The following is a 27924-nucleotide window of genomic DNA, read 5'->3' as shown; positions in this document are numbered from 1 at the left end:
GGAACTGAAAGTGTAAACACTACCAATGCATTAATGCATATGTATAATTGTCATTTTTAATATCAACCATTTCAGCCCACTTCCCCAAGACAGGACGAATATGGCCTGCATTTCCTGACAGCCTCAACAGGTGAATAAACTTACTGAACTAAAAATGAAAAATGTTTAATGTTTAATGTAATCAGCAGTGAATGACTTATATAGCAATATAATATGGCACAGCCTGTTGATAATTATGACACAAAGAATCAAAACAAATAAAACATTGTTTTACAACACAATCCATCTCTAAAATAAGTTATAATAGTAATATAAAAAGAAAATAGTCTGTGTATTATTGAAATCCTCATTGTCTTTTTTTTATTTGTAACTATTATAAATTATTGTTTGATTATTTATGTATTGCATATGCTTAAACACTTCAATTTAAAGGCCTTCTAGCAAAAAATGTAAATCATTAGCTTACAGACAGTACAGTACAGGTAAATACAGTGTCTATTTTTCCAGTCATCCATAAATTGTTAACTGTCTTCATGTGCAGAGTAATGATGTATAATCATAGGACATGATGACATTTTAATCAAAAAAGCATATTGATGATCTGTGTGCAAATAAGTGCAGGTATAAGTCTTTTGAAATGTGTAACTGTACGTGCGTTGGGAACATCTCGCTGTGATTGTCAGTGGTGAGATTCATCCTTCAGCTGCTTTCAAGGTATGTCATTAAGTGCATGTGTTAAAGTGTCATCATGTGATAAATTGTTTTTAGGAGTTTCGGATAATATTTGCATTGAGGAACATCTGGTTCAGGGATTAAATTATGTTCATGATTTAAGTTGCTGTTTCAGTCAGCGAGTCTCCCTGCAGACACAGTTCATATGTCCAGTGCCACTAGATGGTCCTTAATTTAAGGACTTTAGAGAGAGCAGCTCTGGCACTGGAGTAGATGAGGTAGGAGCCATCGGTTGTGTTAAAAAATTCCCAATCTCTGCAGCCATTGGTGCTCAGTCTGTGCACCGGAATGAAACCCTCATAACCCTGCCACCTGCAAAACACCCGTATATGTTGTTATTAAAACATTTGGCGAGAATGCACTGCATTGTCAGATCACAAATTTACTCTTAAAGTTACAGTGCATAATTTCAGGAGTGCTAGCGGCATCAAACAGAATCGCAATCGGCTGTGTTTAGGAAGCCTGTTTTCAAAGAAACCTTTGCCTTTACATCTTTTGAATAAAGCTATACAACAAATGAATTACATTTTTAAATATATAATATTTTAATGTCTTTTAATAAACATCTATATTGACGGTATCATAATGGGTCAGTGCCATACAGACTCCTAGTTGAAAATTTTGATCAACAGAATTTCTCGTTTTGTGTTAGCCTGGATAAATGAACGGGAAAATGACAGATAATGACAGAATTTTCATATTTGGATATACAACTATTCCATTGATTTTAAATGTGTGCAAAACACGCAGAATATCATTTCTATAATCTTACAGTTTTTGTTTATATATATAATTTTTTATTTTCTTCTTCCCTAAATTTCAGTTTAAATAATTTAAGTTTCAATAATTTTATGTAGGCTGTTGTTCAAAAGTTTGGGATCAGTAAGATTTTGAATATTTTTTAATATAAAAAGTTCTATTTTTGGCAAATGTAAAAGCCTTTTCACACCAAAAGTCTCAGGCTTTAAGAAAAGTAAATTCACGTCTGTACAGTAGACTGCAGAAGAAAGAAAAAGTAAACTCTTCAGCAATAAAAAAACGCCTTCTAAAAACTTTTTATACGGAAATATCCAATAACACAATAAACAAATACGCACATGTGAAACTGAAAATGTAAACGTCACTATCAATGTATTACTGCATATGTATAATTTTCATTTTTAATATCAACCATTTTCCTTTTAGCCTTGTTCCCAAGACAGGACGAATATGGCCTGCATTTCCTGACAAACTCAACAGGTGAATGAACTTACTGAAATAAAAATGTTTAATGTTTAATGTAATCAGCAGTGAATGACTTATATAGCAATATAATATGGCACAGCCTGTTGATAATTATGACACAAAGAATCAAAACAAATAAAACATTCTATTTTTGGCAAATGTAAAAGCCTTTTCCCACCAAAAGCCTCAGGCTTTGAGAAAAGTAAATTCACGTCTGTACAGTAGACCACAGAAGAAAAAAAAAAATGTAAACTCTTCGGCAATAAAAAAAACGCCTTCTAAAAACTTTTTATACGGAAATATCCAATAACACAGTAAAAATGTCAACTCTTCAGCAATAAAAAAAAAAGGAAAACAAATGTTAGATTATCTAGAGTAATTTATGCTTATTAGTATGGTTGAATTGGATCATCAAAGGTCGGCAGCAAAGACATTGGTTAATAAAAATGGGATTAAATGCACAAAGGATATTTGTATTATTTAACATATTTAATTATTGCAGGTTTGTGTCATATTCTGAGTTGAATTTCACTGTTTTTATCCATTTTGAGGAATACTGAATCTGTTTTTTTTGTGAGTGAGATGAATTAATGCATGTTCACATTTATTGTAGAACTAAAATCTTAATCCCGACTTTCTCTCAACATGGGGACAGGACAGCTTTTAATCAATAAATGGGGGGAAAAGTAACTGGTGTTATTTATTTGAAAAAAGTAACTCAGATATTTCCTTGTTAATTAAAAAGTAATGCGTTACTTTACTAGTTACTTGGAAAAAGTAATAATATTACGTAACTTGCGTTACTTATTACTGCAATTTAAAATAGTGGTTTTCTATTTTAATATACTTTAAAATAGAATTTATTCCTGTGATGCAAAGCTGAATTTTCAGCATCATTACTCCAGTTTTCTGTGTCACATGATCCTTCAGAAATCATTCTAATATGCTGATTTATTATCAATGTCGGAAAGTTTTTTGGAACCTGTGATTTTTTTTTAGGATGATTTGATGAATAAAACATAAATAAAACAGCATTTATTTAACAATACAGGGTCCTATGCTTACTTTTCTTTTAAAAAATGTAAAAAATTTAGGAGCACAGTCAAAAATTTTGGATCACCTTCTAATCAATAATTAAAAATCTAATCAATAATTAGCCTTCCTATTACAAGATGATATTTGAGTCCTGAAAGTGAATTAAAGGGGAATTTTGTTTTTATCTTTGTAATGGCATTTTTCTAACTTTATTAAAAGTATGTCATCGTTTACGTCAATTTTTAAAAATATATATATATTTTATAAGCTTTTTAAAAGTTCTAATTAAAACAACAGAAGTAGAATAAGAATCAGTTACCAAATGAAAGTATCAAATGAAATCAGTATTAACAAAATTAATTTGTACTACAGAGGTGGCATAGAAGAACACAAAAGTGGCTTGTAAGTGTATTTTCGTATGTGTAATGAGGCTCAGAGGTGGCATGAGTGCAATCAAATTAATAAATTAATGTTGAGATTAATGTTTTAAATATAAAATTTTGAATATAGAAATATTAAATGATTTAAATAGCTGAACAGATACTTGAAATGAAACTAAAACTGTTAGTCACTTAATATTAACTTCTTGTTTAATTAACTGTTGTATTAAGTCAATATCTCATTTACAATCTCCCTTAAAAATCATCAAAAGCTGTCAGTCATCTTAGTTCATCACAATCTCACAAAGTTCCATTATAATCAGTGAAGCTCTCACTCTTAAACTGCACAATGAATCTCTTATTTACACTCTCTCTACACTTTGTTTATGAAAGTATTTGTGAGATATGTCTGTGATACATTACTCAACGTTGCAAAAACACATGGAAACCTATGAAGCTCCCCTCAGCGCAAACACAAATATACTGATCGAGTCAGTCGCACTGGTGCTCTAAATATTTTTTCATAGTCGCACGCAGTAGTTTTCAATTTCAGTCAAATGCGACTGAAATGGTCGCACTGTAGAGCCATGCAATATACACTAGCATTCAAAGTTTGGGGTCAGTAAATGTTTTTTTCTTTCTTTCTTTCTTTGAAAGAAATACTTTTATTCAACAAGAATGTGTTAAATTGATAAAAAAATATTTCTATTTTGAATAAATGCTGTTCTTTTTAACTTTTTATTCATCAAAGAATCCTGAAAAAAGTATCACAGGTTCCAAAAAATATTAAGCAGCACAACTGTAATAAATCCGCATATTCAAATGATTTCTGAAGGATCATGTGACACTGAAGACTGGAGTAATGGCTGCTGAAAATTCAGCTTTGCATCACAGATATAAATTATATTTTAAAGTATATTAAAATAAAAAACTGTTATTTTAAATTGCAATAATATTTATTTTTTTCTGTATTTTTGATCAAATAAATAAAACTTTGATGAGCAAAAGAGACTTCTTTAAAAAACATTAAAAAGCTTACTGATCCAAAACTTTTGAACAGCAGTGTATCATTTTTTAATGTTTAATGTTTTTTTAATGTTCCATTTAAGTTAATGTTTATTTTTTTTTCAAATAATACTTTTTTCCCACTTATTAACAGACAAGAACACAATAATTGTCACGAATCTGGTCGGTGCTCCACGGACTACCCACCACCAGATGTCTCTCTCACCTCTTTTTACTCCCTGGCCGTTACGTGGCATCCTGGACTGCATCTCCCATCCACCACCGCGCTGATTACGTCAGCCCCCATGACTAATCAGGCGCCCCATAAAACCCCCCGGACTTCCTTGTACCGATCGCGGTTTGTTGAGTGTTTAGTGATTATTTCCTAGTGTTCCAAGTGTTTCCTAGTTTCTTCGTTCCCTTCTGACCTTCGCTCTTGTTTTTGGACTACACTCTCTCGGATCGCCCCTCTCGGATATTGTTCGCCCCTCGTTGGACTCACGCCTGCCTTACTGACTCCCTTTGTGTTTCGTCTTCATCATTCCTGATTGTACCTGTGATTACCCTGCCTGCCTGACCATGTATCTGCCTCGTCCATTAATAAAAAGCATGCATATGGATCCGCTCGCCTCTCGTCACTCTCTCATCGTTACAGAACAAACCGCCACCACAGGATCCAGCAGCTCCACCCCGGACAATCAGCCGATACGGACACAGACAGAATTCTCTCCCGGATCAAACAGAAAACACACACACTCGAACATTATACCCGTGAGTTTATTTCAATTGCTAATTATTCCACTCTCCCGGACTGTATTAAGATTGAGGTGTTTTGTGACGGCGTGAACCAGCCCCTCCGTGCGCGACTAAGACGCAAGGGCCCGCGCTCGTCGCTGGAGGCGTTTCTGAACTTTGCGTTTTTGTGTGTGGGTTCGCCGTGCACTGTCGGGGTCGCGGAGAGGGAACGCGACAACGCGGTAATGGCGACCGCGCTTCCCACTCGCAAACTAGCGGTCTTGCCGGATCATGATGCCACAAACAAGTTTGCCGCCTGGATCGCTCGAGAAATGGCGGCCGTGTCAGAGCGCGCTCATGCTATGGCGGTGTCAGCAGAGCCCACGCACAAGATGGCGGCCGCGCGGAGCGCGTTAACGCGGTAGCGGCGACAGCGGAGCCCGTTCATACGATGGCGGCGGCGCCAGTGCGCGTTCACAAAATGGCGGCGACTGCGGAGGCCGTTTGCAAGATGGCGGCGGCGCCGGCGTGCGCTCACAAGATGGCGGCGACGGCGGAGCCCGTCCACAAAATGGCGGCTATCACAGAGCTCCGTCACGTCACAGCTGCCATACAAGAGCCATTCAAAGGTACAGTTACATTTCCTGAGTCAAGTCAAGTTTCCGAGTCTAGTCTAGTTGCAGCTGTAATTCCTGAGTCAACTCAAGTTTCCAAGTCAAGTCAAGTTGCAGCTGTGTTTCCTGAGTCAAGTCAAGTTTCCTTGCCGAGCCAAGTTGCAGCCGTATTTCCTGAGTCAAGCAAGTTTACTGCTGCTGTTCCTGTGTCAAGTCAAGCTGGGGCTGTGTTTCCTGCATCAGGTCAAGTCAGAGCTGCTCTTCCTAAGGCAAGTCAAGCTAAAGTAGTTCTTCCTGTTTCAAATCAAGCCAGAACTGTAGTTCCTGTGTCGAGTCAAATTACAGCTGTCGCTTCTGTTTCAAGTCAAATTACAGCCACGCCAGAGCCACTGCACAAGATGGCTGCCACGCCAGAGCCACTGCACAAAATGGCCGCCGTCTCCAAGCCGCTCCACAATATGGCTGCCATTCCAGAACCTGTGGTCAGGGCCCGGACGCCACCTGTGGTCATGATGGCCCACGTGCTGGACACACCCCTAATGACAGTACGGGCAGCTAAAGTGGCGCTCCTTGTCGCGGCGGCTACCCCTGAGTCAAGTCAAGACACAGAGTCAAGTCAAGCCAAAGCTGTCGTTCTCCATGAGTCAAGCCAAGTCACAGCTGTTCCCCACGAGTCAAGTCACGTTATAACTGTTGTTCCTGAGTCAAGTCACGTTACAGCTGTTGTTCCTGAGTCAAGCCATGTTGTTCCTGAGTCAAGTCAGGCTACAGCTCAAGCTTCCAAGTCCAGTCAAGCTTCCAAGTCCAGTCAAGCTTCCGCCATCATCCCTGAGCCCGAGTCTGCACTGCTCAAGAGGGCCGCCACGCCAGTGCTTGACGCAAAGATTACCACTAACGCCACGTCAGCCCAGCCAGCGCCTGCTAACGCCACGTCAGCCCAGCCAGCGCCTGCTAACGCCACGTCAGCCCAGCCAGCGCCTGCTAACGCCCCGTCAGCCCAGCCAGCGCCTGCTAACGTCACGTCAGCCAGGCCACAACCGGTCAAGGTCATGTCTGCCTCTTCTGAACCTGCACCAGCTGCTGTTTCTACTAAGTCAAGTCAAGTCACAGCCAAGTCAAGTCATGTTCCAGCTGTTCCTACCAAGTCAAGTCACGTCACAGCCGTTCAAACCAAGCCAAGCAAGGTCACAGCCGTGGCTCCCGGGTCAAGCAAGGTCACAGTCGTGGTTCCTGAGTCAAGTAAAGTCAATGATCTTCACAAGCCAGTTCAAGCCACCGCTGGTCTTCACGTATCAAATCAAGTCACCGCTGATCTCCAAGAGTCAAAGTCCAGTCACGTCCGCCTGACGGCCCAGAGTCCAGTCGCGTCCCGCCTGACGGCCCAGAGTCCAGTCGCGTCCCGCCTGACGGCCCAGAGTCCAGTCGCGTCCCGCCTGACGGCCCAGAGTCCAGTCGCGCCCCGCCTGACGGCCCAGAGTCCAGTCGCGTCTCGTTTGACCGCCCAGAGCCTTGTCACATCATGTCTGCCAGTGTGATGGCAACCGCAATCCTCAGCATCTGGGCCGCAAGCTACGCTCCAGAGAACTTGACGACGACTCCAGAAGTCCTACCCGTCGTCAAGTCTGTGCCAGAGGTCTCGTCTGACCTCCCTGAGCCTTGTCACGTCATGTCTCCTAGCGTGTTGGCAATCGCCATTCTCAGTGTGTGGGCTGCACACTCAGCTCCAGAGGTCTCATCTGTTCGCCAGCCAACTCCAGAGCTCCCGTCTGATCTCAAGTTTGCTTCGGAGGCCCTGTCTGACCACGAGACAGACCCAGAGGCCTCACCAGTTGGAGAAGCCGCGCCAATGCCTCCTGAGGTGTCAGCTTCGGCTGTAGATCCTCCTAGGGAGGCGGCGTTCTACCTCAAACTCTCTGCTTCTCCCCTTATTCTGTCTGCCTCCTCTGTCTCTACTGTTCCTAGGTCCCAGGCCATAACGCGGTTTCCTGCTCCAGAGGTCCCGTCTGGTCCCAAGTCTGCTCCAGAGGTCCCGTCTGGTCCCAAGTCTGCTCCAGAGGTCCCGTCTGGTCCCAAGTCTGCTCCAGAGGTCCCGTCTGACCTCAAGTCCGCCCCCTGAGGCCTTCCCGTAGGAGAAGCTGCGCCAATGCCTCCAGAGGTGCCAGCGTCAGCTGTGGAACCTCTTATGGAGGGGGCGTTCACCTCAATACTCTCTGCTTCTCCCCTTCTTCTGTCTGCCTCCTCTGTCCCTGTTCTCCCCAGGTCCCAGTCCATGACAGAGCCACCTGTTCCGCCCCGGAGAGCTGCGGCACCTCCTGTTCCGCCCCGGAGAGCTGCGGTACCTCCTGCTCCGCCCCGGGGGACTGCTGCGCCTTCTTCCCCTGTTCTGTCTGCCTCCTCTGTCCCTGCTTTCCCCAGGTCCCGGATTGTGACGCGGGTTCCGGCTCTGCCTTGGAGGGCTCCTGCGCCTCCTGCTCCTCCTCCAGTTCCGCCCTGGAGGAGTCCTGCTCCGCCTCCAGTTCCGCCCTGGAGGAGTCCTGCTCCGCCTCCAGTTCCGCCCTGGAGGAGTCCTGCTCCGCCTCCAGTTCCGCCCTGGAGGAGTCCTGCTCCGCCCGGACGTCTACTCTGCCTCCTGCTCCCCCCGGAGCACTGCTCCACCTCCAGCTCCGCCCTGGAGGACGCCAGTGCCCCATGCTCCGCCTCCGGCTCCTGCCTGGAGGGCTCCCAAGCCTCCCGCTCCACCCCGGCTCCACCCTGGAGGGCCTTTGCCCAGCCAGTGCTGCCTCAGTCTCCTGGCCCCCCACCGCTCCCCTGGACTGTTTTTTCTGTTGTTTCTGTTGGAGCGTCTGGAAGCCGCTCCTTGGGGGGCTATGTCACGAATCTGGTCGGTGCTCCACGGACTACCCACCACCAGATGTCTCTCTCACCTCTTTTTACTCCCTGGCCGTTACGTGGCATCCTGGACTGCATCTCCCATCCACCACCGCGCTGATTACGTCAGCCCCCATGACTAATCAGGCGCCCCATAAAACCCCGGACTTCCTTGTACCGATCGCGGTTTGTTGAGTGTTTAGTGATTATTTCCTAGTGTTCCAAGTGTTTCCTAGTTTCTTCGTTCCCTTCTGACCTTCGCTCTTGTTTTTGGACTACACTCTCTCGGATCGCCCCTCTCGGATATTGTTCGCCCCTCGTTGGACTCACGCCTGCCTTACTGACTCCCTTTGTGTTTCGTCTTCATCATTCCTGATTGTACCTGTGATTACCCTGCCTGCCTGACCATGTATCTGCCTCGTCCATTAATAAAAAGCATGCATATGGATCCGCTCGCCTCTCGTCACTCTCTCATCGTTACAATAATACAGTTAAACCAAAATAATAACAAATGTTTTAGTTTTAATTTCAATAACTCTGATGCAATATGAGAGCCATACCTGTATATAACACTATTAAGAGAGTATGAGCTTCCATCATAGGAGTTGGCGACCACAAGGAACTTGTCATCTCCCACAGTAAAATACTCCCAGTCCAAAGCACTAAAAAACCCACACAACAGAGTGTTCCTTCAATAAAATATGAAAGTTAAAAAGTAAAGGCTTTTTCTAAAGAAGACCAGTTCGCAATTCACCTGTTCGTTTCAATATCCTGAAACTTGATGAAGGTCTGAGATGTCATGCTGAGCTCATAGATGGTGGAGTTGATGGAGTACAGAATCTTGCCTTCCTCCGTGAGCATCTGGCTGTTTGCCACAGCCAGGAAGACCCTGTTTTCAATCTGGAACATCTCCCAGTCTATCGCCCCAAAAGTCTGAAAGATATATTTGAAAAATAAATGAATGCTTTTACTCAGACAGGGCACATTAAACTGAGCGAAAGTGAGTGTAAAGACATGTATAATGTAAAGTACGCTGTATCAACAATGGTGAACGTAACAGACTGTTTTAAAACACCCTGATTTGCAGATCAGGGAACAAGGGCATGTGTATGTGCTCTTGATGCTTCCGTTGTGATGATGATCGTGATGACAGAAGATAAAATAACAATTTCACTCACTGTAATGGACTGATAAGGCTGAAACATCCCTTCCAGCCAGATATAGATTGTAGAATCAATGACTGTAGATCTTCCATTGAAAGTGTTGGCGACTACAAGGAAATAATATGGGCCGATGGTGAAAAACTCCCAGTCGTAAGCACCAGTGGTGGGGATTGTCTGATTGACTTCAAAAAACTCTGTAACCGGGTTCCACTTGTAGATCACACTGTCAATATTATGGTTTCTCTCCCCTGTGGACAAAAAAAACAGTTCTTCTTAAAACAGTTCTTCAGCCACGTTTTATCACAGAAATCTGCATGGACTGACGTGGCTCAGTTTTGGATGGGTTCCAGCAGATGCAGGTGTATAGATGAGGCCTGTATGGTTATGAAGTGCTATGAAAGGTGTCTTTTATGCTCGCGTTTCCGCTTTGATCAATGCCAGAGGCACACGTAAGAACTTCACACGAACGGATGAGCGCCATGTGCTCTCGTAAGCGAACAGACATCAAGTGCAGAATCAAAGTGAACCACATAAACAAGCAGACCTTTTAGCCTCAAAAAGATTTCCTTGATGGCCTTTTTGTTCAGATTGTGTGGCTCAAAGACCATAGATTTGTATGAGATTTGTATGGAATTCAAGTTTAATCTTCTTTTAGAAATCGTATAAATGAGCTTCCTCCCGGTATTGTTCAGCAGATAAAACCTGTCGAGTTACACAATTTAAAAGGACAACAATAACGTCATGAGACGACAGACATGCAACGAGCTGTTCAGCTAAACGTTACCTTGCCTGTGATTGGCCACGGCGAGAAAGGTTTCGTCTTGAATGTTGAAAGCCTCCCAGTCACGAGCGCTGTGCGTGTTCAGAGTCTGATAGCGAATAAATTTCAGCTTCCTTGAGCTCCATTTAAATATCACAGACTGCTCCTGGTCCCCTGCATCCTTACTTCTGCAGTTGGCAACAATCAGGAACTTCTGTTGCAGGAAAACGCTTGTAAGAAATCATGTCAGTAGTTTAAGTAAATTAAAGGGTACAGTGATGAAAAACAGAATTAAATTGTAATGAGTTTTGCACTTCATAATTTTAGGTGCTTTCTGCATCTTCAGAGGCTTTTAATTATCCCGGACGGACTTCAAAGCTGTGCTGATGGGAATGTTTTAATGAATTGACTAGCTCAGAACTTCAGTTTAATGGTGCATTGATTTATCTTTTAATAACTGGTCACTGATGCAATTACAAAGGCCTCCCCCCTCTATTTCACTTTAAATTGAACATGAATCATAATTTTATCTTAGACTTCCAAGAAGAAAAACATATGGATAATTGCACTGCAGGTATTAACAGAGTCCCATACGGCTTTCCAACTCTTGACTGTAATTATGCAGTAAGTTACGGTGAAGGGAAGCAGGAGGTGTCTGCTGTAAATTTTGGATGCCGCATCAGACAAAATTAATTTCTGTTATTATGCACATGTGATTTACAACATTAAAACTTGAGAGCCAGGTTTCCACCCCTTCTCCCACTGGAAAACCACATCAAAAACCACTCTAATGTGTAAAGAACAGCTGGGGATGAGCAAACAGACGGTCTGTACTCCGCTCCATCTTCAGATAGTGGCCTAGCAGCTGTTCCGCTTGGCAGATCCATCAGTATCACAGGTTTTCATTTATACAACAGTTAGTTCCGGTCCTCAATTTTGATTGGCTTAGCAGTGTTTCAAGAGTGCTGATATATCAGTCCAACACTAGGAGTTTTTACTGTTTGTAACACTCCACTGGTCTATTTTTTTTTTCAGATATCGACCCTCTATGCACACATTGGCTAGTACATTCTTTAGTTTACTCGCCAGATTGATATACTATTTTTATGTATACTATTAAGCTTATGTTTGTAAAATGGCACAGCTTTTTAAATATCTGAAAGTACATTCTTAATATCAGTCAAGCGTTATAATATGTGACTCTGGACCACAAAACCAGTGTTAAGTAGCTTGGGTATATTTGTAGCAATAGCCAATACACTGTATGGGTCAAAATGATCAATTTTTCTTTTATGCCAAAAATCATTAGGATATTAAGTAAAAACTGTGTTCCATGAAGATATTTTGTGAAATTCCTACCGTAAATATATCAAAACTTATTTTTGATTAGCAATATGCATTGCTAAGAACTTCATTTGGACAACTTTAAAGGTGATATTTTATTTTTATATTTTTATTTTTATGCACCCTCAGATTTTATCCTATATATCCTAATAAACCATGTATAATTGGAAAGCTTATTTATCCAGTTTAGGTATAAATCTCAAATTCAGAAAATTAACTCTTATAACTGTTTTTGTGGTGCAGGGACACATATGATATTATGATAATCAAGCAAGCAGTATAAACTTGGTAACCATGTATGAATGCATATTTGTCAGTTTAACTGAACTTAGGGCTGGTGGTGGTGCTTAAGATATTGTTGGTCATTCAGTGTTTCTGTAAAAATGGCAATAATACTGATCAAATAATAATAATAATATGAATTCTACTACTAATAACAATATAAAACAGATTTGACGTCTGGGTTTCTATAGTGGTCATCACGTTTGCCTAACACGTGAAGCAGAAACAGCTGCTCTCTTTTCTTTGGGGCAGTCGTGGCCTAAAGGTTAGAGAGTCGGACGGCAAAAAGCGCATCCTGTTACTTTATTTTGCAAAAGCGCAACGTCTCGTTGTTATTGTGAGTGCACACAAATAAGTAGTCTAATAATAGTCTTCACAGATTCAAAAGATGTATTACTCTTAACTGTATGACCAAAAATGACGGATCAAGCCTCTTGTTAGTCGGCTATGAGGGGACAGCCCTAGTATTGACTTTTTGTTTATTGTATAAAAGCAACATCCACACACACCTTTTTCCCCACTGTGAAGTATTGCAATGCTTGTGCATCATAGGTGCTGATGTTTTGATATCGTTCGAACCTCCCATCTGTCCATCTGTAAATTCCTGAACCAATGATGGAATCACGGTTCGCGGTGGCCATAAAAAGTCCTACGGAAGGGATGTGGAAAACCTCAATGTCAAATGTCTCTGAGTTGGTAAATAAATCCTGGTGATCCTCCACGTAGTCCAGCTTCTCTTTCACTGCAGAGGTGCAATGTGATAGTCAGATAGCATATCAGTTTCAAACTATAAATAGCAGCTGTATTCATACAAATAGCAGTTGCAAATTACTGTTACAAAATCACCTTGCAGCATAGTGAGCCACATAATACCGTCACAGAGAAACAGTCCTCTCTTCAGTGTGTTGAACCACAGCTGTCCCTCTTCTGAGTGTCCACAGGGAGGACTCACACCCGCAGTCACCCGAACCTCTGCCTCTGAGTAAAATAAACGGAGATGTTCAGTTTTAGAAATTATGTCATTAGTATTGTAGAACACTATATTAACAGCTTCCACCGTTAAATTGTAGGATGCTTAAAGGGATAGTTCACCCAAAAATGAAAATTCTGTCATGTCCAAACCCGTAAGACCTTCGTTCATCTTCAGAACACAAATGAAGATATTTCTGATGAAATATGAAAGCTTTCTGACCCTTTCTGCAATGCAACTACCACGTTCAAGATGCAGAAAGGTAGTAAGGACATTAAAATAGTAAGTAGGACATTAAAATAGTCCATGTGACATCATGTGGTTCAGCCGTAATGTTATGAAGCTACTTTTTGTGTGCAAAGAAAACAAATATAACGACTTAATTTAACAACTTAATAAGTTTAATAGTTTTTAGAAGAACTATCCTTTCAGTTTTATAATGAAAAAAATCTGAAAGGAAAAAAAGTATAATGTTTTATAGTTATATAGTAAATAGTTTAGACAATAGTATAAATCTAGAAATGTGTTGAGTAGCTACTGGCATATATGGCCACCATAAACTATTTGGAAACTTATGATCACTTACCGTTTTTTTTTTTTTTTTTTACAATGGCTGGGATTCATTCACAAACTTTGGTCACTTTTTTAAAACTCATCACATAGTGGCTGCAACAGCCATCTATGTGGGCTAAACTGGATTATATTCACTTGCTTTGGCACAAAATATATTTAGTGAGTACAAATGACATGAATTCTTTTCTCACACAAACACAACCACTGCCAAAACCCTATATACCTACAAGCCAATTTGCACATTTTCATATTCTTTTCAAACAGGGACTATGTAACATTTACTACAGTGAATTCTAACAATAGAGAGTGTCATTCTTGTTTTGTGAACACATTTTACAGAAGAAAAGATTGTGTAATACTACTTGTGTTTTTAAGCTATTGTTTTATGAATGAAAAGGTGTGTTTGTTGGCTGACAAGCTTTGCCAGTGTTATGGAAAAATTAATACATTTGAGATATGTATGAAGTGTTTTGCTAATTTTAGAGCATTGTGAATATGAAGTAAAGGGATAGTTCACCCAAAAATGAAAATTACCCCATGATTTACTCCCCCTCAAGCCATCCTAGATGTATATGACTTTCTTCTTTCAGACAAATAAGTCAGAGTTATATTAAAAAATGTCCTGGCTCTTCCAAGCTTTATAATGGCAGTGAATGGCTGTTGAGCTTTTTAAGTCCAATAAAGTGCATCCATCCATCATAAAAAGCACCTCACACAGCTACGGAGAGTTAATAAAGGCCTTCTGAAGTAAACTGATGTATATGTGTAATCTCTAGCTTCCACTAACCGTTGAACGCACGTTCACGAGAGAGCTAATATTAAAATTATATCAATATTTTTTTTTTGTACAAATCCTTGTTTTGGACTTCTAATTCGTGACCGGTGTTTTGTTTTGCTCTCTTCACTGCATTTCAGCATTTGTCACTTCTCACCAGAGCTTGTGCTATGTCCTCATCCTACATCATGCGCTGGAACACCACACATACGACAGTTAGCGGAAGCAAGAGATTACAGTTTTAAATATGGATATTTTTCTTACACAAACACATCAATTTGCTTCAAAACATCCTTACTAACCTCCAACCCATTCACTGCCATTATAAAGCTAGGACACTTTTTTAACATAAATAACTCGACTGTATTCATCTGAAAGAAGAAAGTCATATACGCCTAGAATAGCTTGAGGGTGAGTAAATCATGGGGTAATTTTCATTTTTGGGTGAACTATCCCTTTAACTGCTGCGCCAAGATGAAAGTTGTTAAGAAGATCTGTGTGAAGAGTTTTAAAAAAAAATTAAGTATTGAGAAATGTTTTCAAGTCATTGAGTTCCACACGAAACTGTTTGAATGTAATTATATTTGAAAATATTAAACAAATCTGCAGTTATACTAGACCTAGATAGATATTGCATATTGCAGCCTAAATCTGTCTACATTATATAAGGGGAAATAAAGCAAACATGGCCTCTATCTGCCCTGTGTCATGTCTCTCAACAGGCCCACAGTATACAGCATAACAGCAAGCCCTGCACGACTGCACCCTGCTTTCAAACACCAGCACTTCTTCTGAGCCACAGAGAAACTCAAAGCACAACGCTGTCAGTCAATGTCAGCGGATCAGTAACAGACTTGTGAGATAGAGTTACTCACATCCCCATACAATCACAGACCTGTGTTTACAGCTAAAACACACAGCATTCCTATAGGAAAGACTCCTGCAAACTTAAAGATATCCTCAGTGGACATTAACTACACAGTCTATAACACCTGCACCTATTAAATATTAGCTTACAAGGAAGACTACTTGAAAGACTTGCTAACACTTACATGCAAACTCTAAAAATACATGATATTGTGGTATGAAGGTGATAGTATGTCTCTTCTTTCTACATACTCCAAATGTGCCAGCAGAGTATATACCTTCAGTGATTAGTTTGCATAGTGATATGCAGCCTGTGATTCTAGTGTTAGGGGCCGTTCACATATCTGTTATGAGCGCGGCTGCTGCGCGTCTACATTTGAAATAACGAACTTGAGCACGCAAAAGATGCGATATGTGAACGGCCCCTTAATGTTTTAGTAGTCTCACCATATGGGTGGAGGGGAAGGTCAGTGGATGATGGTTTGATCGGGAGGTGTAAGAGGGCCTGGGGAACTGAGAGAGCAGACAGCCGGGGCTCAGATGAGGGACAAATTTGCGAGGTAGCGTCTGAACCAGGTAACAAAACTAGCTGCCGCAACAAACCCTGCAAAAAAACAGTGGAATGAACTGATACATTTATATTTCAAATACACTGTAAATCTTGAGATAATAATAGAAGTCTTGAAATGAAATTTGTACAGAAAATAGGCCGTTCCATCTTCTTTTGCTGGCAATGAAGAACCTGGAACCAGCTGTATCAAGATTATCTGGGAAAGGTTTTTCAAGCACTCTGTTTAAGACAAAACATAATAAGTTTATGCAACAAAATAATTAAGTTCAATACATAAATGTAAAAATCATACAGTACTTCCAAAGAGAGTCTCACAGCTCTAGAGGTATGCCACAGTCCACAGTGAGAATAGTGTAGCGTCCCGTCACTGCCAAGACCACAGTGTGCCAGCGGTTGTCGTCCAGCCCTACTGCCTTAAAAGTGATTCGTTTCCTGCTACCGTGACCCTTCTGCAGGAAGTGGAACTTGTTTTGGGACAGACGTAGGCCGAGGAGCGGCTCATCTGAATTTTCCTCCAACAGTGTGAAGATGTATTCATTCTTCTGCACATCAAAGAGTAAAGACTGATCACTATCACTATTGAGAAATCTAGAGCATATTCTGAGGAAAAGGCTTCTGAAGACTCTTTGATGTTTTCAAACAAACTCAACAATATCTTTATCTTTTTTACGTTCTCACCTCAGGGGCCATCTGTGGGATTTTCAGTGTGACCACGATGGAGAATTCGGCAGGAAAGAAGTTGCAGTTAATGAAGAGCTGAGATGCAGGGAAGCTGAACAGCTGTGGAGATCCAGAAAACTGAAATCCACGAGCACCTCTGGACTGGACCATACGTATCCCATCCTGCGCCCTGCTGGACACAGGCAGCACCCGGGACAGGAGGTCCAGTGGTAACAGATCTGTAAAAGAAACTCACATTAAGTCATCATTAACCTTAGTATGTTTTTTGCTTGAAACTACTTAATTATGTGAGAAGAAAATGACTGTAGAATAATAAAAAACAATGCATTAAGAGCCTGAAAACATCTTCTGCAGCTTCTGAAGAGCAGTAGTAAATTAAAATAATATGACATTTAGGCAAAATAAGAAAAATGTATACATCCTCATTCTGTTCAAAAGTTTACACCCCTGGCTCTTAATGCATTGTGTTTCCCTCCGGAGCATCAAAGAGTGTTTGAACCTTCTGTAGTAGTTGCATATGAGTCCCTCAGTTGTCCTCAGTATGAAAAGATGGATCTCAAAATCATACAGTCATTGTTGGAAAGGGTTCAAATACACAAAAATGCTGAAAACCAAAGAATCTGTGAGACCTGAATGACTTTTCTTAAGAACAGGCAGTTTAACTGTTCAGGACAAACAAGGGACTCTTAAGAACAAAGTGTATGTAAACTTTTAAACAGTAATTTTTTATAAATTCAGTTATTATATAAGAGGCTTCTAGTTTCATCCTAGACTTTTGAACACTAGTGAGCACTCTTCAATTCATCTACAAGATTCTACAAAATCAGTTAAGCCATATAAATGCAAGATTCAAAAGGCAAGTGCTCTTGTTTTGTTTTGATTCACTTCAGTAAATCAAAGAGGGAAATGGGTAGAGTGATGAACACTTTATGGATCATATTTCAAAGACAGCAAAGCAAAAGACACATTTTGGAAAGCAAACAGTCCTTTTTAAAATATCTTACATTCATATATGCAGCTCAATGTTTTCAGTGTACACAATATACACTATTATGACTCTAAAACTGTAAATCTTATTGGTAGAATATTTAAATTCTACAATGTGCTCATCTTGAAGAAATTTCAGAATAAACAGAAACATTTTAGCAGGATAAGCTGTTCAGCATTTCCTACTAACAAACTCAGCAATGCTTATATGAAAAGCTTTGCCATTTGTTATTCTTTAGATCATTCTGTGTGGATAATGCTACTGTGAGTTTTGCTGATCTTGTTAATAGATCTGCATACTTGTTAGTAGATTTAGTATACCCAAAGAGGATACTAAATCTCTTCCTGTTACATTATAAGCCCTTTTTATGATTTTAAATCTTGTGATGACAAATGAGACAAATGAGACTTTTGGTTTGTTGTTTTATCACGGCTTTTTGGATTCTTTCCAATATAATATAAAATGTATCCGGTGTTCTAGCCATTTTGTGTTTGTTACTGTCCTGGGACCATATCATGTTTTCAAAGGGTTTTTTACAAATAAAAGCAGTGATATCATGATGAATGCTAGTAAAAATGTCCTATTTTCACACAGTTTGAAGACAGTTACGAAATTAAAAAAGGAATGTTCTCAGAACTTTGTCTAATTTTCTTGCAACGTTCTTTCAGTTAATAGAACTTTCGCTCAGAGTAAACTGGTCTTTAATAATGTCCTCAAAACGTTATTTACACATCATCCGCTAAACATTTTTTCGAAATCAGTTGAACATTCTTTTTTTTTTAATGAAACTACTTCTTTCAGAATGTTCAATCAAAAGTAACATTTAACATTAACGCATAAACAAGTAAAAACATGTTAAAATCATTTTTAAAAACTGGATTTAAACATAATTTTATGTTCTAAACATTCTTAGAACATATGTTAGCTGGGTCAGTCAAGCAACAGTTGCTACGAACAGTGAACAAATACAGTATGCATAGTTTAGAAATGGCCCCTAATTGTCATTCTACAGTGCATGACGTCTTTCAAATGAAACCACTGTGCAACCCCAGAGTGTTTTACATCAGCACCTGGCAACCACATCTAATCTGAGTCTTCTTTTACACCTACATCCCATTGGGAACCAAGATATTCAGAGTGGCTTATCCTGACCAAGTAAATTACCAAAAAACAGACTTCTGACAGCCGAGTAACGGGACAATTAGAACTGACTGACATTTGTGTCTGAATTACAAGAGCTGTTTTTTTCTCTCCCATGACCAGCTGCCTTTATTTAGTTTTCTGAAATGGTTTACTGAACGTAAAGCCCATAATCCAAAGCCAATTCAGTAGAAAATCTGCAACGATTACGAAGGATAACAAGACTCAAATAGTGTCTCTAACAACTGGGACAAGTTGTGACTGAGACTGGACTTTTTTCCAATATAAAGATCAGTTTAAAATGTAAAGAACCTGATTATCGTATATTATTATTCCATAAAATGCTTCTAAATTTTATAATCAGCAGGTCTGACCTGTGCAAGGTCTCCATGGTCCAGACTGGCAGGTGATGATCCAGGAGAGGAGCACACAGGCCAGCAGCAGCAGCTCCGACATCAGGGTCTCCACTCTCTCAGCTCCATTCACACACAGCCACTGAAACAAACTGATTCTCAAAGCCCAGAGACCATCCTTACATCCACACGCCTCACAGAGTTCAAAACACAACAAATCACTGTGAGGATGAGATGATGTCCAACAGCACTCCTTATTAAACTGGCATCTTACTCACTCCAGAAGATGCTGCTGTCCTCTGATGTCCTGTTTTATTTATGTATGATCAAACTGTGTAAAATACAATGCCAGTGCATTTTGCATTATCCAAACTTCTTTTCCTCAAGAGAGTCTGTCAAAACTCCATGACTGTGAAGAACTTCCTGCTTGAACAGTGTCCGGCTGAGGTCTCTCTGCTTTGCCGTACATGTCAGTGAGTGAGGAGTGTAAACTTCACCTGTGAGTTATGAGCAGGGAGAGGTGTTTTACCCCGCAGACATTTAAATGAGAATAAGTCAGCTGTAGAAAGGAGGGATCGACGTTAAAGAGAGGGAAAGGTGGGGCGAGTGAAACACTCAGGAGAGAGAGAGAGAGAAAGAGGCTTTTACCAGCTCTTATTGAGGAATTCCCCAGTGTTGTACATGTGTGTGTCAAGTTGCTCTTGTTCTTAACTGCATCGCTCTTTTCGATCAGTGTGATGAGCACCACACCCTGAGGACCCCTTGTCAAGGAAATCACCCTTCAGTCAATCGTTTCCTCACCTCCATCTCAACCTATCACGCCATGTCTTCAACAACACCCCAAGTGGCTGGCTGGAGGGGAAACAAGCACTGGATAAACAAATGTTTACAAGGAAACACTGTCAACACGCTTCTAATTTGATAAACATATGATAAAACACATTAGTGGTCCAAAATACAGCCCTGGGACCTTGTATCACTCCACCTGACCAGTGGACTTGTGTAATTTTGCCTGAAGCAAGAAGCAGATATTTTAAAAGTTAGGGGGGAAAAACAGTAATATAAAATATAAATGCTGTATACAACTGTACCATTACATTTTAAAAGAATTTAGAATAAGAGAAAATAAGAGAAATAACAGAATTATTTATTATAATTATAATTTAATAAATAAACTCAGAATATTACAATAACCGCATTGAAACACTTTATTACTTATTTGGTACTAATTCTCTTTCAAAAAAAAAAAAAAAAAGAATGTCTAAGTGGGACCTATATGTGACCCTGGACCACAAAACTAGCCATAAGGGTCTTTTTTTTTTTTTTTAAACTGAGTTGAATAAATAAAGCTGAATAAATAAACCTTCCACTGATGTATGGTTTGTTATGATAGGACAATATTTGCCCGAGATACAGCTATTTGAAAATCTGGAATCTGAGGGTGCAAAAAAATCAAAATATTGAAAAAATCGCCTTTAAAATTGTCCAAATGAGGTTTTTAGCAATGTATATTACTAGTCAAAAATTAAGTTTTGATATATTTACGCTAGGAAATTTACAAAATATCTTCACAGAACATAATTTTTACTTAATATCCTAATGATTTTTGGCATAAAAGAAAAATGTATAATTTTGACCTGTACAATGTATTGTTGGCTATTGCTACAAATATACCCGTGCTACTTAAGACTGGTTTTGTGGTCCAGGGTCACATACTATAATTATTTAATGTATTAAATCTATTTTTTTATACTCATCAGCTGATAAATCAGTATTAATTTAGGTTTTAATTTAATAAAATAATGTTCACTATGAATTTTAAAAATTCAAGCTTTCAGTTTATTCATATATAATTAATTCAAATAGAAGCTGAAATGTATTACAAACCCTACTAACAACTTTCGAAGAACAAATATTTTGTCATTATTTACTCACCCTCATGTTGTTTCAAATCCTTATGACTTTCTTTCTTCTGTTAAGCACAAAAGTTTTGGCAGACTTAGTATGAAAAACATACTATGGGGGTCAGTGGGAACACACATTCTTCTAAATATCATCTATTTTGTTTAGTTGACAATTCAGTGTGTCTCTGTTTCCCTACATTTTATAAAAACTGTACATCAAAGCACTAAGGCAATAATAAAAACACATTTCACCTGTGTCATATTTTGTCTTCAATTTCCTTCCTCAAAGCTGTTCATGCTTATCTGGAAATCTGTCATGGATTCTGAAGGTGCAAAAAAGACATAGATTACCCTTAAAGGAAACAAGAGAAAAGGTTGGAATAACAAAAAATGTCTACACGTAAAAAACCTTACAGTAAAACTAAATCTAGATACTGCAAACACGGCCTAAAAGTAAACAGGTCATCCATGTTGCTGTGTTAGAGATTGACGTGATATACAATGTTTATAGAAAGCACAACATGAGGGGAAAATGACATTTCAGGGTCGACATTTATCTGTTCTCTGTTGATGCTGGCTGCAAAACTCCACACTGGTTTTGCGCAACAATGCCAAAGATAATTTGTGTGTAACACAGCATAATGGGTACAACTCTGCCAAGCAAACATATGTCAAATAGTGTTAAGTCACAGCAGTTAAACCTTAAATAATTCCTGACAGTAAAATCTGAAAACATAAGAGATTATGACAAAGCATCAGTATTGAAGCTCATTTCTTCTTTTCTATGGAAGTAGCTGCTTTTACAATTTTGTTTTTGTTTCATTATCAGTGTGAGGAAGAATTCTGGCATGTTTGGGCAGGTGAATAACGATCAGTGCATGTGAGAAATGACAGCTACTGTTTGCATGTGAACATCTTCTGCCCTCTGGAGTGAAACACCCTACAACTGTGACATCCACAATCATCATTGCGTTCTTATTTTACAGGTTACAAAAAATATAAAGTCATAAAATAAATAGTAAAATAAAATAAACTTTCCAAGAAAATTCAAGAATGCCCCTCACATGTTCTCTACCATTTATTTTCTTTGCATAATGGCAAAGGTATTAAACGCAAACAGCACATTTATCGTTCAGCCTGAGGGGTGTGTGAGGTCAGCTGGCTGTGATATTTCACTCTAATACATTGTAAAGGGGCAGCTAATAGTTGGGCGGCTACATTGACACTCGCAGTAAGCCTGTAATCAGGAAGGGAAGCAGCCCCAGTCATTACTGAGGGACAGTCTCCCTCACAGCTCTCTGCCTCAACCAGTTCATCTCACCTACTCATTAACCCTCCAACCGACCACCTGACCTCAGAAAACTCGCAACTCCCCGAGCCTGACCCCATGACTGCGAGATGATGTCATACTGTTATTAAGTTAGAACATAATATAAGATGCAGCAGATCTAATAACATCAGCAAATATTTGCATTCCATTTCTACTGATATGCAAACTTGACTTTCTTTGAAGTCCCCTACACTGTAACTTTAAAAACATAATATGTGGTGTTTCTCTGACAAAATGAAAGCTGTATTTTTAGTGAGACATCTGTGTGCATTGCATTATGTAGTTATGTAATTACATTATGTAATGTAATTTGTGTAAGTAATTTTATTATTTAGTTTAAGGAGACCTATTATGGCCCATTTTACAAAATGTAATATAAGTCTCTGGTATCCCCAGAATGTGTCTGTGAAGTTTCAGCTCCAAATACCCCACAGATAATTAATTATATCATTTTGAAAATGCCTATTTTGAGTGGAAGCGGAAACACGCTTTTTTCGTGCATGTCTCTTTAAACGCAAATGAGCTGCTGCTCCCCGCCCCCTTTTCCAGAATAGAGCTGCGCCTTCATAGTGTGTTCACACCAAATGCGAAGCGAATATGTGCAACGCGTCACTGGTTCTGGATTACTCACGGGATGTTTTCTGCATCAAGTGATTAACAACAAGGCGCGATCAACAATGATACAGATAACTACGATCGCTGCTTTGTGCCTGCTGTTGAAGTCCCAAATACGTTGGAAAACCAAACGCCTGGGTTCACAGCAGCATCCAGAGGCAGATGAGTAGCCTATTAATCCTGCATTAATGTGTGTTACTTTTTCCTGCTGTATATACACTGACATTATTACTATTATTTTATTTTTAACAGCATCTCTGTAGCCATGCTAATAAAATACAACTACAGTACAAAACCACTACAACTGATTTTAATTGTTTTCTATGCTCCAGGTACCTATATTATAAATTTCTGGCTACAATAATGCTCTCTGTTCCATTTGCTGATTCAACCGGACTTGTCAATAAGCTCTTCGCTGATTGGCTTGCGTGAGAACGCAACATGCAAATTTTCCGCTCGAGTTAAAATTTTTTAACTTGCGCGGAAGATGCGTTTGAGGCACATATTTTGCGTCATTTGTGTCGCCCAGAGCGAATTCGCCTCTATTTGCGTCTTTGCATTGACTTGTATGTAATCTACTTGCATGAATAATTAAATTCATGCTTGGTGTGAACACACCATTTACAGCTCGTACCTCAGATATTCTGTACTAGGGGACGACCGATTATCGGCCTGGCTGATTATCGGCGCCGATATTAGGCATTTTTATGATTATCGGTATCGGTCATTTTAAAAGCCAATTCGCCGATAAAATAATTTAATTTTGAAACGCGGTATTTGGTTCTGATGCTGATGCAGCCTGTTGGAACTCACCACTCTGTGGCCGAGAGCAATCTCCACCCACCGCCAATCTGATTTGTTGAGAGTCACAAGTCCAACCAATCGACACGGAACACTCTTCACACCGAAAACGCTTGCTAACCAGAGGCTTCAGTGAACACTCACGCATCAGTTGCTTCAGCTGAACACTCCACTAACGACACACTCAGTTGCAAAATCTCAAATATCATCTGATCAAAGATTTATATCCAGTCATAAATGTAATTTACTGTATAACACGGAATGTCACGGAGTTTGTCAAAGTTTGGATAAGTAGGTCAGCAGTAGTACTCTTAGCCTAAATTCAGTCGCAATATAAACTAGTGTCTGTAAATATTAAGCTGCAAAAATACCATTTAAATATGCATTCTGCATGTTCTGCGTGTCTCTGTTAATGTGAATGGAACAGACGCAAGGTTTTGTTTATACAAATACGGAAGGGCGTGATGATGCTCATCATCAATTTCAATAGTAAACCCCTTTGTCTGTCAAAAATAAAGAGTTTAACTCTCATTTGATTAAAAGATAAATTTCATTGTTTTATGACTTCATTTGCACTGTACTCTAAATTAAAACTAACTGAAATTTCTAGTGTCACATAGGCACAAAATGAAGACAAAAATTTATACATTTCAATAGGCTATTCAACTAAGTGTGCCTATAATAGACTATTATTGTTATAGTTAATAAATATATAATATATAAATATTATAGTTATAATGTTAATCCATTGATGTGCATTAGATGAACTGAACAGTCAACTCTACTATTTTAGGTTATGTTTTAGTCATCAGAAAAGAATTAACGAGGAATTACGAGAGGTAACGGTATTACACATACATTTCTAACATGTAAATTATTGAAGCCAAATACTTACATTTCCCCAAGCTGTTTAGTTGTAGTACAGTGTTCATAGGCTTAATCATGATGGATGCACAGAGGCAGACAAGAGAAAGAAGTGCAGTGTGGGAGTTCTACACTCAATTAACACCAGGGAAGGCAGTTTTTGTCAGAGCCCTTGTTATTCTAAATTTTGACAATAATTGTAATTTTTACACTGGACATATATATCGGTTCAAAATATCGGCTATCAGTGTACTTGATCTGTAATAATCGGTATCGGCATCGGCCCTGAAAAACACATATCGGTTGACCCCTACTCTGTACCTCAGAAAATTCTGATATAGGGTTTTCTGAGTGCACACGTCTGAAGCGAATGCACAGAAAGCGGCTGTCACGTGGCATGTGAGTACTAAACTAAGTTCTCTTTCATGTCTTATTGCACTTGAACTGTCAAATACAAACAAGTTTATGTTAAAAACACACATTAGTTAGAAAAACAGTCAGTTATGTCTGTGAAGGTGTTCACATGTTTAAATTAGATCTGTGTGGCAGCAGTGTAATATACAGTAAATAATTAAATAAATCCACTGCTCTCTTGTCTCCTCTGAGGCTGGGACTCTAAATAGTGTTCTGTGCTCGTCTGTGCAGCCAAAGACAGAACAGTTAGCATGCTTTGCTCAAACTTTCGCCATGGCATTAGAACTGGTACACCATTGTTGCTTGTGAAGACAAAATATCAGCGCTGTGGATGGAAACGTGCAAGGGGGCATTACCATTATAATAAGAACCCCTTACCACATCATGGGTGAGCATGAAATCTGATGAGCTACTTTTTTTTTTTTTGTTTGCAGAAAAAGTCTTACCAAAACAAAGTTACTGTGTTGTCCTTTTTCTCATTTTCTGGGTTGGTAGATGCACTGGAGACCCAATTATAGCACTTAAACATGGAAAAAGTCAGATTTTCATGATATGTCACCTTTAACTATTTGTTGAGTACACAGGACATTAGACATTACAAAAGTTTGGACACTTCTGGTATAACTCTTTGACTTCTATATAGTCGTTTTTTTTTCAAAGAGTAAAATAAATAAATAATCTTTTGGCACAAGATGTGTCCTGTGTCTATTACACGTATTCCCATGTAGTATCCAGTGTACAGGTGGAGGGGAAATGTATCAAATATGCAACATCTCTGTCAGTGGCTTCATTGTGTGATTAGTTCTTTTGTATTCTGAGCTTAAAGTGTCATCTGATCCAAAGAGCCATGAACAATCAAAAACTATCAGCACTATGGCCCAGAGCGTGAGAGAGACAAAGGTGGGTATCTAAGAATCACTCTTTAAAATGTTTCAAATGGGGTTTTACAGAACCTTTATAAGTTTCACAAAAAAGCCTCTCATTCTTTTGTAAATCTTCTATATATTGGTGCTTTACACAACTCTGAAACTAAAACACTGACCTAAAGAACCTATTCACCTCAGTTTTAAAATAAGAGCAGGCTTGGCCATTTTACCTTGAATGCGCAAGGCTTTCGGTGTTCCGGTTGAAGGTACAAAAACAGTATGTTATGCTGCTTCATTGTGGTATTTGGTTATGGTAATCGTGGTGCAAATACTTATACATTTGCAGTTTAGAGGGCAACTTACTCAGGTCATTCTATGTCAAATCAACCAAATTTCAAAAACCATTGCAGGATTCCCTTAAACTAAAACATATCGAATCAAACCATCTGCTGTACTGAAACACAAGTCATAGATCCATTTAGACCCCATCCTACATCGGGATAAATCAAAGCTCCACGTACTTATTGCATAGACTGCAGCTATGCCATAGATGCTATCTGCTGCCCCAGTGCCAAGCTCTGCCAGCCTGCCTGATGTAGAGGCTGAGACACAGACTGATAACCATCTGATAACTTCTCCAGCTCTCTGTGTCAGAGCCAGCAGGGCAGATAATGTGCTCCTCCACACAGGAAACACTTTATCAGACTCACTGTTTCCCTGATCCCACGGCTCTTCACATCTCAAGGGCCCCTCAGCACATGGTGGGCAGCCAAAGAGTTACAGTAGCAGATAACCACCGGCAGCTCTGTGATGCTCTATCAAAGCCCTGAGGTGTTTTGGGCAGAAAAAGAGGGGCATGGGGGAAATGACTGGCTGATACAATCGCTGGAATGATAAATGTGTGTAATGACGTGTTGCATAATTCTGAATGAGGCCTGATAGGCTACTGTGTGGACACAGAAGAAGCGTTTTGTACGAGAGGGCGTGGTGAATGATTTTATGAATCTGTTTATTTACATGAACCGTTCGAATGAACCAACTGAAATGAATCAGACTTCCCAATGCTAAACTACTACGAAAATAAAGTGTTTTCACAACACGTCATCAATCAGCCATATTGGCAGCACTGAACGTAAACAATGCCACTGAACCGAATGAAACTTGCATATTTTCCTGATTATTGCTGCTGAAAATGAACAATTATTGTCATATTTTGGGCTGTGCTAATTAGTCAGACTGGGAAAAACATTTGGAGTACTATAGACTGCCAAAAGTTATAACAAATCAAGGAGAAGAGTGCAAACAAAAGACGTTTGTGGCTGGCCAAACTGAACCAAGATTTCCAGGGCAAGAATCTTGACAACATTCATGTTTGTTCTTATCATTTCCCGTCAGGTAGGTGAAATATTAGGCTAAAATCTTAATTAATACTGCTTGTACGTATCTTTATCACCTGTTAATTTTAGTTTGTCAAAATATTGCGCCCTTTTTTGCTTATAAAATGTTAGCGCCTTACAAAATGTTTCTCCATATGATTTAGCACCTTTCACAGGTTTTTTTCCATAGTTTAAACAACATAAATTAGTAGAAAAACATATTCAATAGTACATTAATTGTGCAATCCATTCTGTTGTTTACGTCCGAGAATGGCCAGTATGGTCGCACATCCGGGTAACTGACCAAATCGTGATATAAGCGCTGCTGAAAATGCAGTTAAGCTAGCAGTGTGGTAAGTTTCAGTTGCGTTTTAGTTTGCTCTTTTAATTACTCCAAAGGAGCTAAATCCAAACTACTTACCTTGTTTTGAAATTGGTTGCTTTAGTGAATCGCACAGTTCCAAGATTGATTTACTGCGCCAACTTGCCAATCACCTAGCAGCAGCGAGTCCACGGATATTGCATCTTGATAAATATATTACATTTTTTTAAAATAAATTTAAAGTTGAATAAACTTATTTTAGTTGACTGAACTTCAAATTTTAAGGCAGCAGGGTAACAAATTATTTTAAGCTGACTCAACAAATTGTATTTTTATTTTTTACAGTGTACTTACCTTGCTTTGAAACCGGTG

General features: G+C 39.5%; 1 protein-coding gene across 6 annotated transcripts; it reads right to left on the bottom strand.

The window, feature by feature from the left end:
* Window positions 1-183: 183 nt before the first annotated feature.
* Window positions 184-27924, bottom strand: tspearb (thrombospondin-type laminin G domain and EAR repeats b). Of its 6 annotated transcripts, XM_051118362.1 has the most exons (18): window positions 27907-27924; window positions 27652-27755; window positions 21217-21287; window positions 20996-21032; window positions 19709-20072; window positions 19339-19557; window positions 19082-19253; window positions 16577-16797; window positions 16214-16440; window positions 16027-16117; window positions 15775-15931; window positions 12989-13120; window positions 12652-12884; window positions 10541-10730; window positions 9772-10004; window positions 9348-9526; window positions 9154-9255; window positions 184-1044 (listed from the first exon to the last, which is right to left on the bottom strand). In XM_051118362.1, exons 7-18 carry the CDS (start codon window positions 19161-19163, stop codon window positions 891-893), a joined length of 2001 nt encoding a protein of 666 aa, XP_050974319.1. In that variant the 5' UTR covers window positions 19164-19253; window positions 19339-19557; window positions 19709-20072; window positions 20996-21032; window positions 21217-21287; window positions 27652-27755; window positions 27907-27924; the 3' UTR covers window positions 184-890. The 6 variants fall into 6 exon arrangements, with proteins under 6 accessions (XP_050974319.1, XP_050974317.1, XP_050974318.1 ...); XM_051118360.1 differs by having other exon boundaries at window positions 19082-19557; XM_051118361.1 differs by having other exon boundaries at window positions 19082-19557; window positions 19773-20072.

This window comes from Labeo rohita, chromosome 9 (genome assembly GCF_022985175.1).
Source record: "Labeo rohita strain BAU-BD-2019 chromosome 9, IGBB_LRoh.1.0, whole genome shotgun sequence".
Classification (NCBI taxonomy): domain Eukaryota; kingdom Metazoa; phylum Chordata; class Actinopteri; order Cypriniformes; family Cyprinidae; genus Labeo; species Labeo rohita.
Note: the sequence above shows the minus strand (reverse complement) of the source record. Positions and strands in the feature narration are given on the sequence as shown.